Source organism: Trichomonas vaginalis, chromosome I (assembly GCF_026262505.1).
Source record: "Trichomonas vaginalis G3 chromosome I, whole genome shotgun sequence".
NCBI classification, from domain to species: domain Eukaryota; phylum Parabasalia; order Trichomonadida; family Trichomonadidae; genus Trichomonas; species Trichomonas vaginalis.
In genome coordinates this window covers 7,048,973-7,064,996 of record NC_067203.1, presented here as the reverse complement: position 1 = coordinate 7,064,996, position 16,024 = coordinate 7,048,973, and the positions used below count along the sequence as shown (strand labels likewise).

The 16,024-nt window shown below is 34.3% G+C and overlaps 8 protein-coding genes and 1 pseudogene across 9 annotated transcripts, besides 2 other annotated features; 4 read left to right on the top strand and 5 right to left on the bottom strand.

The window, feature by feature from the left end:
* Window positions 1-731: 731 nt before the first annotated feature.
* On the bottom strand, window positions 732-4,427 carry TVAGG3_0943870 (guanyl-nucleotide exchange factor family; the record flags this gene model as incomplete). Its single annotated transcript, XM_001300111.1, has 1 exon — window positions 819-4,328. One exon carries the CDS (start codon window positions 4,326-4,328, stop codon window positions 819-821), a length of 3,510 nt encoding a protein of 1,169 aa, XP_001300112.1.
* A 1,980-nt stretch (window positions 4,428-6,407) lies between these two features.
* Window positions 6,408-16,024: part of a mobile genetic element that runs on past the window's edge.
* TVAGG3_0943860 (protein of unknown function, DUF4106 family) lies at window positions 8,370-8,799 on the top strand (the record flags this gene model as incomplete). The annotated part of the gene is made up of 1 exon (XM_051253024.1): window positions 8,370-8,799. A coding segment is annotated over one exon (430 nt), but the record flags the coding sequence as incomplete, so codon positions are not given.
* On the top strand, window positions 9,395-10,248 carry TVAGG3_0943850 (annotated as a pseudogene). The gene has a single exon. A coding segment is annotated over exon 1 (854 nt).
* Window positions 10,146-16,024: part of a mobile genetic element that runs on past the window's edge.
* On the bottom strand, window positions 10,345-10,665 carry TVAGG3_0943840 (uncharacterized protein; the record flags this gene model as incomplete). The annotated part of the gene is made up of 1 exon (XM_051253023.1): window positions 10,345-10,665. The coding sequence occupies one exon, from the start codon at window positions 10,663-10,665 to the stop codon at window positions 10,345-10,347; it is 321 nt and encodes a 106-aa protein (XP_051078597.1).
* On the bottom strand, window positions 10,858-11,382 carry TVAGG3_0943830 (protein of unknown function, DUF4107 family; the record flags this gene model as incomplete). Its single annotated transcript, XM_051253022.1, has 1 exon — window positions 10,858-11,382. One exon carries the CDS (start codon window positions 11,380-11,382, stop codon window positions 10,858-10,860), a length of 525 nt encoding a protein of 174 aa, XP_051078596.1.
* On the bottom strand, window positions 11,608-12,414 carry TVAGG3_0943820 (uncharacterized protein; the record flags this gene model as incomplete). The annotated part of the gene is made up of 1 exon (XM_051253021.1): window positions 11,608-12,414. The coding sequence occupies one exon, from the start codon at window positions 12,412-12,414 to the stop codon at window positions 11,608-11,610; it is 807 nt and encodes a 268-aa protein (XP_051078595.1).
* Window positions 12,539-13,393, top strand: TVAGG3_0943810 (protein of unknown function, DUF4106 family; the record flags this gene model as incomplete). The annotated part of the gene is made up of 1 exon (XM_051253020.1): window positions 12,539-13,393. One exon carries the CDS (start codon window positions 12,539-12,541, stop codon window positions 13,391-13,393), a length of 855 nt encoding a protein of 284 aa, XP_051078594.1.
* Window positions 13,816-14,430, top strand: TVAGG3_0943800 (uncharacterized protein; the record flags this gene model as incomplete). Its single annotated transcript, XM_051253019.1, has 1 exon — window positions 13,816-14,430. The coding sequence occupies one exon, from the start codon at window positions 13,816-13,818 to the stop codon at window positions 14,428-14,430; it is 615 nt and encodes a 204-aa protein (XP_051078593.1).
* Window positions 14,657-15,082, bottom strand: TVAGG3_0943790 (uncharacterized protein; the record flags this gene model as incomplete). Its single annotated transcript, XM_051253018.1, has 1 exon — window positions 14,657-15,082. One exon carries the CDS (start codon window positions 15,080-15,082, stop codon window positions 14,657-14,659), a length of 426 nt encoding a protein of 141 aa, XP_051078592.1.

Below are 16,024 nucleotides of genomic sequence, written 5' to 3'. Positions count from 1 at the left end.
TTGGCGCCAAAAATAATTTCTCTTAATTTATTAAATTTAATATACGCACATCCATAAGTTATGCTATTTTTTTCTATTTATTTTGTTCTAAAATTCTAAATATTTTTTTTTCATAACATAAAATATGATGTCTAGTCTCATTTACATAACAACATGCCTTAGAATAGGTTTTTTATTCTTTTTGTCACTTTAAATTAAGAATAAAAAGATAATTTAAATTGAATATTTGCGATTATTCTCACTAATGCTGCTTCCTCTTTTATTAGGTAGACAACAAAAAGCTAGCCTTGGACTCCCATATCAGATTTTTGATTGGTTGCGTATATAATGAGCTGGGATTGATAGACGAAAACCCAGTGAGAAAATTTTTGACGCCCAAATTTCTAGCCGTATTCTCATTTTTATTTAGGCCTATTTTAAAAATATTTAGAAAGAACGGTAATTAAAAGACTCATAAATGGGTCCAAAATTAAAATTCATTATTTAGGAAAATTCGCAAACTTGTTTCAAAGAATTTATCATTTCGATAGATTCTGTTGATTTGAGAACTAATGAACCAGCAGATGATAGTTTCATCTACTGCTCTTGAACCATAATGTCTACGGTAGCATCGGGAAATAGTAAGTCTTTGTCCCTGCAGGATGTCATGAAGTTTACATAAATTGAGAACTTTTACGAGGTCGGTCGGAACCCTTAAACCAAACTTTACCTGAAAAATATTTAATTAACATGATTTTAATAGTTATGTATACATTTTATTATCTAAATTAAATGTGATTATGAAATAAACTAGATCATAATCATAATATTTTTTTTCTCTATTTTGACAAAACAATGGAGATGATTTTTTCTGAATAAGAATCAATACCTTTTTCAGCACGAATGAGTGAAACATGTTCATTGCTAATAGAGCATGAACGAAGGCATTCGATGCATCTATCAATAGCAGCTTTGCAAACACCTTCACATTTGATTAATGAGAAAACAAATGTTAAGATATCAACAGACGAAAATGAGTTTTCGAAATGGAATTCTTGATCGAAAATCTCTTGAACAAGAGTACACTGGAATTCATCAGAATGGCTACCAACAACAATACGAGGTAATATACGTTTAAGTAATGTTGTACTTCGGAATTCATCAGAAATACGACGTTGTGAAACACAGAACTTCAAAATGATTTCAAGAGAAATTTCACTTGAAACTGTGCGAACATCATTTTCAGTATGAATAGAGATATTGTAAAGTTCATCGAAAAGTGTTAACCATGTCTCGTCATCATTGATGAAATCAGAGACAACTGAAAAGAATGTTAATGCTGTCTGTGATATGTTGCCTGTCTTGTCGTGGATGCAGAATGAACTAAGTGTTGTCAAAACACTGCTGATGTATGGACTGATGTCTGTTGGATAGTTGACGATGACGTTCTCGATGATACGGAATGTACGATCGATAAAGTGTTCGTCACGTGATGATTCTGTGAGGATACGAAGGATGACTGTCCAGCCTGAGTGGAAGTTAGAGTGGAATGAGAAAGCAAGTTTACCAATAGAATCAAGAAGAACTTCTTGAATGTGACGATGACTTGCACCGTAATAGATATCAAGCATAGGACTAAGGAATCGTTCTTGGTAGTGGTAGTCTGTCTTCTCTTCTTTAGCAAGGAACTTCTCTGAAAGGTCGGTGAGAAGTTTGATAGAAAACTCTGCAATGGATTTGTTCTTGTGTGAACCACCATAAACAATGTTTGGAGAAATGGCTGTCCAGATCTCGTTCCAAACATACTTCTCGCGATCCATGTTGATGATGGCAACTTTTGACATAGATTGAAGCATGTAATTACGTGGTGTAGATTCTTCCGTCTCACGGATACAAACAATAGACATTGCACGACAGAAATCGTTGATTGACTCGCGGTCCAATGATTTAGTGTGTTCATAGAGTTCTTCTGCTTTGTCAAGGTATTCTTTGACGTTACTAAGATCTTTGATTGATTCCATGAGTGAAACTTCTTCAAGGAAGACACTCCATGCATTTTTAATATATTCTCGCTCTTCAACAACGAACTTGAGAAGTAAATCAGTGCATTGGATATTCTTCGGCTCTTGTACATCGCAGTTATGTCTCAATCTCGTGAATTTTGTCAATGCATCTAATAATGATTGCAATGCATCTTCAACATAACAACGAGCACTTATATGTAAAGCACTCTCCATTGAACTCAATATGAGATCAATGATCTTTTGGTCATTTGTCGCTTCCAAACTGATGGAAAGGCAAGCAACTAATGGACCCCAAACACGTTGAAGCATCGGACCAAGTAACAAAGGTGAATCAACATGTGTAAAAACAAATTTGTCACCTGTTATATGTTGTCTTGCTGCTTGTAATGTTTGCTGGCATTGCTGTTGATAGATCTCAATGCGCTGTTGTCTGTTTATGAGGTTATTATTAGAAATATTCGTTGGAGAAACAAATATCTTCTCGCGTTTGATGCCGTTGTATAAATCAGTCAAAAAGTCGGTTGGCAAATCTTTTCCGTTATCTATTCCTCTGTTGTTTTTGATGAATTCTTCCAATGTCATGTGTTTCTTGATTGTCGGATGATGTGCGTCTGTGTGCAGCATCAATGCGGAATAGGCCAACACGTAGACAGTGTCCGCGCATGAGAAAATCGATGGATTCTGCTTGTAAAACCTTTGGCCAAATTGTTCCATGATTCTGTCAATCATTTGACCTTCGCCTGGAATAATGAAGGCGGAAAGGAAGGTTCTGAAGGCTTTTTCGAACGTCATTCCTGAGAAATCGAAACAGTTCATGTAGCTCTTCAAAATGGCCGCATTTTCCGGTTTGTTTCCGCCAATGATTTCTCCAATTGACTGGCCAGGAAGGCTGGGTGAGTTAAAGAAGAACTTGCCGATTTCTACGGGATCAGAGGACACAATGTTGTTCTTTATGAAGAATTGGAGACCTTTTTTAGGCGAATCTCGGAAAATTTCGATTCCTTGGGTAAAAATGTCTTTTGCTTGCTTAGCGGCAATGATATTCTGTGTAACATTTTGGGAGGTGTTTTGTGCTGGAGGATTCTTGCAGAATTCCCAAAGTTTGTATAAAATATTTGATAAAGTAGTAAGTGCGGACTTTTGCAGCGATTTTGATTCGCTTGTAGGGTAAGCGTTCTTGCAGATGATGCTGAATGAGTTCTCGAAGATGTTCTTGAAAGTTCCTGATTGGTCGCAGTCGAAATTGACGAAAGAATCAACAAAAATTAGTGGGTTGTTGCAGAGGACACGGAAAATGTGACAAGCGCGACGAACAACGTGGCTGTCAGGGGATGACAAGGCAATTGTGAGGCCTTGGTCAAGAATTTCGTTAAGTCCTTCGGCAAACTTGTATGAGAGGCGGCTCCAGACGGTTAAAACAAGAGCTGCTGTGTAAGGAGCTGTATCGAAAGAAGAATTGTAAGAAGCGGCTAAGATTGCGACTCGTACATCTTCGTTTAATATATTTTTGAAGAATGGTTTGTTGAAATATGGGAAATCTGATGATAAAATGCCATTAAGGGTTGATAAAGCCAAAATTGTGGTTTTTTCATCAAATAGCTGCTTTTCAACTGCATTCGTAAGGAACCGTATGGCAACGGTAACATCAATGTCATGAGGAGTTGCGTATTGAGGGTAAGATGGCATTGTTTCAATCGCTTGGATGCAGTTTAATGTTAAAGCGTTTACTGTATACTTGGCAAGCTCTGATACAGTATCGAATTCTATTTTCTGAATTAATGTATCGTAGCAACCGATTAAGGCTCTCATCGTTTCATGTAAAGTCATTTCGCAGACTTCTTTGGTTTTTGTGTCCTCAGCACAGGACTGGTATAGTACAAGAATAGAATGGATAATGTTGTACATGTTTTCATTATGGACATATAGATTTCCGGAAGGAGATAAGAGGATGAATGATATTAATTTGCACGCTTTGACTTTTATTTCATCCTTCTTTATTGTGTGCATATAAGAAATTACTTTTATTGTACGTTCAGTAATTTTTTGATTGGGAAATAGTTCAACAGATGAAGCATGATAAAGAACTGCTAGAGATTCAAGTACTTGAAGTGAGAATTTATTGTAATCTGTATTAAAAGCTAAGAAAAATGGTTCCGAAACAAGTTCTAAATCTAACTTTTTCGGAGTTTCTACGTTAGTCTTAATATTTGACTCTGCTGCTTTGATAGCTAATTTAATCTTGCTATCAGTAAGCAATGCAAGGGACTCCGAGAGCACATGAAGGCATCTTGGAAGCGCCTTGATGAGCAGTTCAGGTGAAGACATTGGCGCGGTTTTGTCAGATTTAGAAAAATGAATTTAAACTCAATTAAACGAGAAAATTTAATTTGTTTATGATTGCCAATATTATTTAATGACAATTAATGAACATCAAAATTCAATCTGAAAAAAGCGTTTTGAATTTTTGCGCATGATTTAAACATCAAAATTCAATCTGAAATCAAATATACAATATATTAATCTGAAATTTGGCAAAATGATGATAAAAGTGACATATATGATTTAAAATTGCATCATGATTTCTAGAAATCTCCCTAAATCTGGTATTTGTAAAGTTACAAGCATGCCAACTAAAAAAATTGGAACTACCAGATTTCATTTTTAATAAATTTCAATTCTCAGACATACGATTATTTTTGATTCAAATGCTGTTCGGCATTAAAAGCAAAAATAATCATATACCTGAGAATTACACTTTTCCGACATCTTTGGGTCGCTTCGCGCCCCTGACAAAACGTCGGAAATGTGTAAATTTTTAATTTTTTTTCCTTAATTTATATTTTTATTTTCCTTCATCTATCGGCGCGTAGCGCCGCTAGATGATATATATAAGGTAGTCACAAAATCTAAGTAGAAGGGCTTTGAAATATTGAGGGGATTTGAAATTTTGGCTCTCAAAATTTACCCTTCCTCACTACTCGAATTCCGAGCCTCTCAATGAGTTTCCTCTCAATTTTGAATGGTTTATATTGACTTTTGAATACCTTTATTGAGAACAAAAAAATAAATATATTAATAATCGTATAATATTGGCATTTTTCATAAAATGAAGGCCTAAAAAAGGGGGCCATTCAAAAAATGAATTGTTTTGGGGAGTAGTAGATCTAGTATCTGTATAACAAATTATAAAGATTGGCCATAAAAATTAGGCCTAATCTCTTTTTGGTAAAATTTTGGAAATTGATCTCTCTTCATATTAGTCCGTGGTGAGGTACAGATAACAAGATGATGGAATAAATGTTTTTGACATATTCACTTTTTATCATAATAGCCGAAACTAAGTATATTGTTGATAATTTTTTGTTTTGTACCTTATTTTAGGGACATTACTATTTATTCATCTTTGTATCATTTTTCTGGAGCTAGTATTGAAAAACATGCAATGAAATCCATGTTTTCATTTGAAATCTGATAAAGTTAAACGTGCATATAAGTTTCTCGCTGATATCACTCGATTGTAAATTAATGTATATGTAATTCAATTAATTCAGAAAAATTTCGGATTGTCCAAATTGAAGGATATAATTTTTTTTCTTTAGCCTATTAATCAATGCATTATATTGTATTCATTGTCTAATAAGTAGTTACACCTAATATTAGGATATAACACTCTTGCTGCTTACAGATACAAATTTTGATATGATTATTTTGTTTAAAGCTATTATGCTTATAGTGATCACTTATTGAAGATGTTGTATAACGTATCTATATTACTATTATTGTATTTCATGCATCTTTTTTCATGAATAAAATTTTATTGAAAAAATTCCAACTTTTCATTAATCTAATTTGCCATCTGTGATATTTCCTATTCTGTTACAACTATTAAAGTTTACATTAAAATTCGTATTCAAAATTTCAAAATTTTTCAAATTGACCAATACCACGATTTTAATAATATATATTTGTTTGTGCTTTTAAATTTCATAAGCTTTCAAAATTTAAGAGAATTGATAACTTCATACAATATGATTATAATTATATGCTAATTAATAATTCTCAAAATGAAAAACAGTCTTCTCAAAACTAAATTCAATGTCTTTCAATCGAGATTTTGAGGCAACTTTATATAGTGATTGTCTGTTGCTGAAACATAAAATGATTAAGAATCAAAACCATTTCTAAAAATGTATTTTTTAAGACTTATTTTTGATAGTTTTCACTCAAAAATTTTCATCATATTTGAAATAATATCATATTCTTAATCTGAGCTATTTGATTGGCGCAAAGCGCCAATCAAATAGCGAAGAAAATGACTTTTCAAAATATTTATTAATAATTTATTATCAAAAGTCAAAAATCAATGAGAGATTATTATATTACAACAAATTATGAATCGTAATTAAAAAAAAAAAAAAAAAAAAAAAAAAAGGTAGTGGGGCTTCCAGGCACTTCGTGCCTTCTAGCCCTGAAGATGTTTAGTATAAATGAAGTTCTTATATATACGGGTCTTCCAGGAGCTTTTCACAAATTATATATGTTTTCATGTTTTGTCAAGACTTCTTCGTAAATGTTTTGTCAAGACTTCATCGTAAATGTTTTGTCAAACATGAACGTACATGTTTTGTCAAGACTTCTTCGTAAATGTTTTGTCATGATTTCATCGTAAATGTTTTGTCAAGACTTCTTCGTAAATGTTTTGTCAAGACTTCTTCGTAAATGTTTTGTCAAGATTTCTTCGTAAATGTTTTGTCAAGATTTCATCGTAAATGTTTTGTCAAGACTTCTTCGTAAATGTTTTGTCAAGACTTCTTCGTAAATGTTTTGTCAAGACTTCTTCGTAAATGTTTTGTCAAGACTTCTTCGTAAATGTTTTGTCAAGACTTCTTCGTAAATGTTTTGTCAAGACTTCTTCGTAATGAGTGTAAATGACCAAAAATATAATTTAGGGTAGAAGGTTAGATCTAACCTCTTTTCTAACCTCTTTTCTACCCTCTTGAATTTGTCAAGATTTCTTCGTAAATGTTTTGTCAAGACTTCTTCGTAAATGTTTTTGTCAAGACTTCTTCGTAAAATCAGACAAAAATAATGTTTAGGTGAAGAGGTGAGATCTCACCTGTTTTCTCACCTGTTTTCTCACCCTCTTGAATTTTCATGATTTCATCGTAAATGTTTTGTCAAGACTTCTTCGTAAAATCAGACAAAATATATTTTAGGTGAAGAGGTGAGATCTCACCTGTTTTCTCACCTGTTTTCTCACCTCTTGAATTTTCATGATTTCTTCGTAAATGTTTTGTCAAGACTTCTTCGTAAATGTTTTGTCAAGACTTCTTCGTAAAATCAGACAAAAATATAATTTAGGGTAGAAGGTTAGATCTAACCTCTTTTCTAACCTCTTTTCTACCCTCTTGAATTTTCATGATTTCATCGTAAATGTTTTGTCACTTTTCTGTCACTTTTCAGGAAAAAACATTTTTATATATATATAAATGAATTTTACAAAACCACCGTTACCATTCTTTGGAAATAAGAGTAAATGTAAAGATATTATATTGAGAGAACTTAAGAAACTACCGAATGGTCTAACATTTGTAGATTTGTTCGGTGGAAGTTTCTATATATCCCATTTGTGCCATATAATATTCCCAGACTCAAAGATTATATGCAATGACTTCGACAACTATATGGACCGTCTCAAACATATTCCAGACACAAACAATATATTGAAAGAGTTAAAAGAAAAGATACCTATAGGTAAGATGGAACGTATACCATTAGATAAGAAAAATATTGTGAGAGAGGTTTTGAAAAAAGCAGAATATATAGACTGGGATAGTATATCTGCTAGACTATTATATAGTGGTGCTATAAGAGTTCATGACATTGAAACACTTATGTCAAAAGTTTTATATCTTAACTATACAAATGTTTTCAAAGAGGACATAGAAAAATATATTGAGGGTATAGAGTTTGTGAGATGTCATTGGACAGATTTGTATGAAAAATATAATTTAGGGTAGAAGGTTAGATCTAACCTCTTTTCTAACCTCTTTTCTACCCTCTTGAATTTGTCATGATTTCTTCGTAAATGTTTTGTCAAACATGAACGTACATGTTTTGTCAAGACTTCTTCATCGTAATGAGTGTAAAGGACCCAAAAATAAAGTTTAGGTGAAGAGGTGAGATCTCACCTGTTTTCTCACCTCTTTTCTACCCTCTTGAATTTTCATGATTTCTTCGTCATAGGCACGGAGATAAGACGGTTATTTTACAAAACTGACAACACTTTGACCGAGTAGTTTTTTGTGCTGAACAAAAAGTGTCATATAAACATCTGTCAAAAACCGCTTTTTAACTTCACTTAAAATGCCACGTAAGCTACGTAAGAATATACGTAAGAGGAAGGGAGCATTGAAACATCCAATAGTAAAACTAACACCACAACAACAGTTGCAACAACAAATTATGAATGACCCCACTATGTTGCAACAAATGTCAAGCAACCCTATGCTTTTAAACCGAGTTATTGGTGCACAGAGTGGAGGTTTAAGAGCGGCACTTTTAGCGAAAATGGCAGGCTATGGTGGAGCTGCAGACGGAACAGCTTATAACCCTCAAAGTCAAATGAATTTGAGTTCACTCAAAAATCAAATAACAGATGTCAAAAAGTCAAACATAGACATACAGAAGCAAATAAGTGAAAACGAAAAGAAACTAGAATATGACAGACACACAAAGAAACTCAATGAGTTAAACGTAGAGAAAAAGAAGAAAGAAGAACAACTGAAAGAACTAAGTACAGAGGAATATGCGAAAAAAAGTGTCAGAAAAAGCAGCAGAAGTAGCAAAAATGGAACAAGATGTTATAAATTTGAAAAACCATACTACTCAATATAAAGTACTGAAAGATGAAGAGATAAAACAAAAGCCCTGAAGACATATATGGATAGCGATGAGTATAAAAAAGAAGTTGAAGCAAATGTAAAGGCAGAAAAAACTTTTACAGTTGCAAAACCAAACCGTACAGTATGAAAACTTAGCACAAGAAAGTAAAAATAACGACGCAGCCATGCAAAAGGCAATGAAAAGCTCAGAATGTATAAAAGCTAATAATGACTGGTTAGATGCCCAAGCCAACGCCAAAGCAGCCCAACTTATAGGGTCAATAAGGACAAAAATACAAGCGGATGAAGACAGTTCAAATGAAGCTTTAAAGAATGCTGACTTTAAGAACGCCTTCGAAGCTCTTCATAGTAAGGTGAAACTAGTGAACGACTTCTCATCTGGAAAGAAACTGAAGTCTGAAGGTTTCGACAACGAGTTAAGAGAAGTAGCACAAAATATGACGAAAATAACAGATGCAGCAACGAGACAGGCAGTTCAAAGTGCCTATGACGCCGTTAGAGCAACTGTTGTGGAAAGTCAAGAAAAAGAGTTACAACAGACCAAAACAGACCTAGTAAATGCTTTCTTAAGAACGAAAAGTCAGGTAGGACATTATGCTGCAGATGGAACATATGTGCCAGCTGGTGGAACTTATATACCAGCTGGTGGAACTTATATACTAGCTAGTGGAACTTATATACCACCAAACCCTCCAAGAGAAGCACCTGCACCAGGACTACCTAAAACATTTACATCGTCACATGGACACAGACACAGGCATGCACCAAAACCAACACAACAACCAACAGTTCAAAACACTGCACCACAACCAACAGTTCAAAACACTGCACCACAACCAACAGTTCAAAACACTACACCACAACCAACAGTTCAAAACACTACACCACAACCAACAGTTCAAAACACTGCACAGCAACCAACAGTTCAAAACACTACACCACAACCAACAGTTCAAAACACTGCACAGCAACAACCACAAACAGAGCAAGGACATAAAAGAAGTAGAGAACAAGGAAACCAAGAATTCTTAAAAATGCTTAAGGAAAATTATGGTTACCCAGATACTCTTGACTTTAGTGACAGATATAAAGAAGCTATTAGAAAGTTCAAGGAAGGAAATACTGACCCGAACCTATTTAGCTTTATGGTTCAGCACCAAATGGGATATAATTTCAAACCTGGAAAATACAAGCTCGCTAAGGGATATGATTTAATAGCAGTTAGTATACCTAAGTCGTGTACTGTGGCACTGCGCGCCTCCGTACACAACTTAGCGGTTTTGACACTTTACGAAACCGTTAATGTATATTTTACAACACAAACACAAACACCAACTTAACCTTAAATATTTATAAAGCCGCCAACCACTTCACCTCACTAATGAAAAAATAAACGTTTTCACAAACGACTTCACTAATGTAAAAAATAAACGTTCTCACTTACAAAAGTATTGCAACTCCTCCCATTGCTGTGCTTCACATAACAGCTCATAATCTTCTGACTCACTTTCTTCTTCATATAGGTCAAAATCACTGTCAAAATGAATGTTAGTAAGTTTTGACAAAGCTAATGAAACACGTTTACCGTTTGTATCGTATGCTTGTATAAACTTTCCATTCTTCATTCCTTCATAAACGCTCAAACTAACTTTACCCTTTCTCCCTCGTATCTGATAGAATGTATTTTCACGAGGAACGAAGAACAAATTCTTGAACTCATGACCGTTGTAGTTTGTTATCTCAATAGTTTTCGTCATTTACATCCAAATAAAAATTTTCAGTAAAATAATAAAATAAACTTAAAAATTAATGATATCACCACCCTCACACGTATGAAAACATAGCGCAAAAATAAATTTAGGTGAAGTGGTGAAATCTCACCTCTTTTTTCACCTCTTTTTTCACCCTAGCCGCAAAGCGGCTCTGACCCTTTGGGTCTGTTGAATTCATTACTTTATAACTCTCTTCCTTGGTTTCTTTTTAGTTGCTTTCTTCACGTCTGTCTCCAGCTTAACTGTCTTTCTTCTTCGTCCGTAATGATACCAGTTACTTCCACCAGTCAATGGGTCAAATGGTCTTTCGTAAGGGTTTCCATACATTCCATAGGGACCATACGGAAGAACTACTGGTGGAGAAGAAACATTTTCTTTAGTTCCATCGACTCTATTTAAATGCATTGTTTCACCTTTCATCTGGTCATTAAAGTCTTTTGCATGTTTTGCAAACTCATCGTCCTTTCCTAAAGCATTTTCTGACTCAGTCGCAACCAAATTGGATGCTTTATTTATGAGCCCTATTTTATTTAATCTTAACTTCTTTGCAACCCAGCCTCCAATCTTTCCTTTATTTGCATCTAATGTCTTCGAAACTCTTCCTCCACTCATTTTATTTACTGCGTCATAAGCCCCAAGTGCTTTTGCTCCAAATGCTAATGCTTTTGTTCCCATTGCGCCTAAAGCTGCCCAAGCTACCATTTACACCATATTAAAATCATCTCTCTTCAATATTATCTCATAAAAGTTCTCTTTACTGGAGAAAGTCAATGAAACATAAACATTCTCACGGGCTTCGCCCTCACCGCTTTGCGGTCTATCTAACTTCTTTCTTATATCATCTATACGCTTCAAAATGTCTGAACAATTGCTAACATCTTCTACAACAGTTATTTCATCATGAATGACCTTCAAGAACAAGCTCATTTAATATGCAATTAAAATCATCTCAATAATGAGTCCATCCTTTCCATCTTTAGGTAGCACAACATCTTTCATTGAAGAAGGTTCGACAAGTCTTATGTTAAACTTACTGACAAAGTTTGTTATACTATAATGCTTCGGCGGCGAATACATGTAGTTTGAAAGACATAATATAGATTCTTCAGCAAATTCACTTATACTGGATTTTATAACAATGTTCTCACGAGACCAAATACCACCAATTGACAATCTTGTAAGCAATCCTGCTGAACCTTCTACTGTAAACGTCGATGGTAACATTCCACGAAGGTCATCTATTGACATCTTTGAGTCACTGAATTTAAATATTTTCTTAAAGCAATCGTCATTATCTAACCATGCAATAGCTTTGAAGTTTTCATTCGAATATACATCTGCTTCATTAAATGTAAAACCTGACTTCTTTGCAGAGATGACTTTAAAATCTATTGAGTTTGTTTCAAAATTATATGCTATGGTAACTTCTGAAGGTAATGGATGCCCTTCCGCAGTCAGTTGTTCTCTCACTACCGTTTGAAGCTTTGTGTTAAAAACTTTCATGTCATCTCCTGTGTCTAGGTTCACATACACAGCAATAGGAAAACTATCTTGCTTCTTTGTCTCATCATTATATCTCAAAACATTAAAGTTCTTCAATAATATTGTCCTTCCTGCTGGAATACTTCTAACTTGTCTTATTTCAATAGCTTTCTCACCTCCTACATACTCTACCCAGTGTCTTGGATATTCATAAGTATACTGACTTTCTTGAATTTTGGTTGGTTTCATCATAACGTGTTCATAGTATATCTTTATACTCTTGTCAGTTAGACTCGGTGCTATGTTCTGAATATTTCTGACTTGCATTTTTAATGGAGATAAAATGAAGCATTTAATACATGACGTAGATGAAGACATGAATGAAACTACAGACAAACTTAACTCTTCTCTCATTCTTCCTTTCAGTAAGGACTATGAGTTCTGTTCAAATGGTGTTTATTTCTATTGTGGAAAGATGGGTTCAGGTAAGACATTTAACCTCATTCGTCATATACTCATAACAGAACGTTTAGGAAATGACTCATATTATGACCAAATCATTATATCAGCAACTTCAGACTCTATGGACTCAACAGCGAAAACATTTATGTCAAAAGTTCAAGCCTCTGTCGTTAAAGTTCCAGACAGTGAACTCATTGAATTTCTTCAACGTTACATTCGACGTAAGAGGAAATATTATGCCATCGTTGAATTTATACAGTCAGGAATGCAAAAGACTTCAGAAGAGATGGAAAGAATTATTGACAAACACCACTTACGTCAATACTCAGGAGTTTACGATATGAAACGACTGACAAACTACATTCTGTCAAAACTTTCAAAATACCCCTTCAAAAAGTATCCTTCAAACACTCTGCTCGTTTGTGACGACTTCGCCGGAAAAGGTTTAGTGTCAAAGCCTGACTCACCATTAGCTAACATCATAACTAAAGTCAGACATTACCACTTAACTGTAGCAATACTTATGCAAACATGGCGTTTTCTTGCTTTAAACATAAAACGTCTCATAACTGACTTCGTTATCTTTCAAGGTTTCTCACGTTATGACATTGAACTCATTTGGAAACAGTCAGGTATAACATTACCTTTTGAAGAAATTTGGGAAGCATATAAGTCTCTCATCTCTCCTCGTTCATACCTTGAGATTCATATCATGACTAATACCATTAAAGTCAAAAATATTCCATGGGAACGACCAACATTGTTTTAAAGTTTAACCTTCAATTGACTGATGGTAAACAAATTCCATGCATCTCTGTCGCCATTTCTGTTAATATTTTTGCTGTCATTCATATCATCCACTTCCCCATCCGTTAACTTTTGAGGATATGTGTTAGAATAGCTGTTCTTAAATGAAGGCTTTTCACCTTTAGAGCATAAACTCTATAACTTTCTGCATACTTTATGTTTGAACCTCCTGAGCCATCATTGACATAAATTTTTATAGGCTTCCACCCTTTGTTCATGTTCCTGCTTCTTCCCTTAGCTCTTTTGTTCAGTAGTTCTACATCTTTATACACAGCACCTGTCTCAGTGAATTCAACAATATTTTCATTCGTTAGCTTTACATTCAAACCCTTGTCGAGTATATTGTTCATTTCATACATATAAAAGGTTTTTATTCTATATGAAATGAGAAGCAAATCCATCTTAGCTGGTGCCGTTAATGTTCCAATTGAACCAACATCAAATGTTGACTCACGAACGACAAACAATATTGTCATAAAGAACTATAGTTCAGAGTGTTTGAAAGAAAAAGAACCAGAGCTGAAATCCGTGAATTTAAACACAGCTTCAAACGCTAACGCTACATCAGATGTTAAGTTAGAGTATCCACCACTGGACCAAATTCTTTCAAGAGAAGCCAACGACAACCCTTACATAAATGTTCAAACAAATCCTTCAGATAACGTAGACCATTACCTTCTTCAGTTATACCAAACAATTTTACTCAAAGACGATAAGAAGCTTTTGATAAATCTTATAAGTAAGAACCAAATAATTCTAACAAAGGAGGACCTTGAAAATGTTATATCACGAATAACAGGGAAACAATGTGTCATTGACTATCTCGACCCTGAAATCGAATGCTGTGGTCAAACGCCAATATTCATGAAAATAGGTAACATCCGCATCATTGAAACACCAGGAACTACAGGAGTTGAGTTTAAGTATAAATATTCGAACGAGTATACAAAACTATCTACTGACTATAAGCTTTGTTTGAAATATGTTTTAGTAAATTAAAGCAACTTATAGTATCTATCCAAAACTTCTTCAACAGTATCGAACTCATCTTCATAATGCAAACCTAATCTTATTGACTTGGTGCAGTTTTCACTAACACAATATAGCGCTTTGCGCTCGGCGCCTTTGACGCCTTTTTCTGTTCTCTTGACTGACATAACTAACTCATTTGTTTCATCAAACAGCAACAACCAAAGTTCATGACCTAATACATAACATTCATACTTTATATTTTTAGCTCTGAGTTCTCTTGTAAGCTGTTGCATTTAATATTTTCTAAAAAGTCTACTTCAACAGTCATTCGCACTGGTGCCTTCAGTTCTACAGGCTCTCCTTGAAAGTCAACTAGTCTGAATTGCATGTCTTTCAAATTATGAGGACTAATGCGAACCCATTTACCTAAATGAGTTGCTATGACAGGAACGTTTGGAATGAACATTGAATTGACTGCATAACAGAAGGATTTATATTCTACTGAACCTTTACTATTAACTCCTGAAATGCCTGTGACATTAGCTATTTTAGACTCAATGTATAAACAATTGCCATAACATACGTATGGAACAGATTTCATCTCAATCGTTTTGTCAATACTTTTCAAAGGAAATGTCATATGGTATGCTCCCAGAAGCAATTGAACTCTATGACTCATTCGTGTTATCTTAAACTCCTTCGCATAACTGAACTTCAAAACTCCTGCAATAAGTTTAACATTCATTAAGTTTTCTTCGTTCTCCTTGTTTATTGTAGTATTTATGAGCGCATTTAACACTCCAGCTAATGTTTCCATCTTATATTCTACATTATTGTGAAATCTTATTTCATGCTTCTTTCCATCTATTTCAAACTCTATGAAATCTGTTTCATCTGTTATGACAAAAGTTGCGATAGTATTGAAGTCAACAACTCTGAAAGCAAGCGCTTCATTCTGAAGACCTAAGTTTGTTTGTAGCTTTACTGTTCCGTATTCGTTTGGGTCAGTACTTTGCAAATAGAACAACATTTTATTCTCATTAAAATATGACTATTGCTGCATATGCGTATGAAACAAATGAAGCAAGAAGAGCACATGAACTAGTAAACGAAAACTCAACTTTAACCATTGAAGGCAATGATTTAGTCATTGACGATGGAAAAACTAAAAAGTCATTGATTTCGATACTTTTAACACTTATGACCCATTCATTACAATAAGTAAAGTTCCTATCATAAATGATGGAACGGTGCAATATATAAATTCTACAGTAGATGCCTCATTAGTGAAAGTACTGAATGTTCTCATTGAATTGTTAAAGAGCTTTCGATTTGACGACAACATTAAATGCCTAAAGAATTTAGTCATGAATGAGAAACAAATATTAGGAGTTGCTGGTAGCAGTAATGATGTACACCTTATGACATTAGAATATTATAACGAACATAAAGATGAACTGAAAGGAGAGAAGGGTGACACCGGACCACAAGGAATACAAGGACCTCAAGGAATACAAGGACCTCAAGGAATACAAGGACCTCAAGGCGAAAACGGTTTGGATGGAAAGGATGGAAAGGATGGAAAAACTGCTAAATCATGGATATGGGACCTTATAAATAC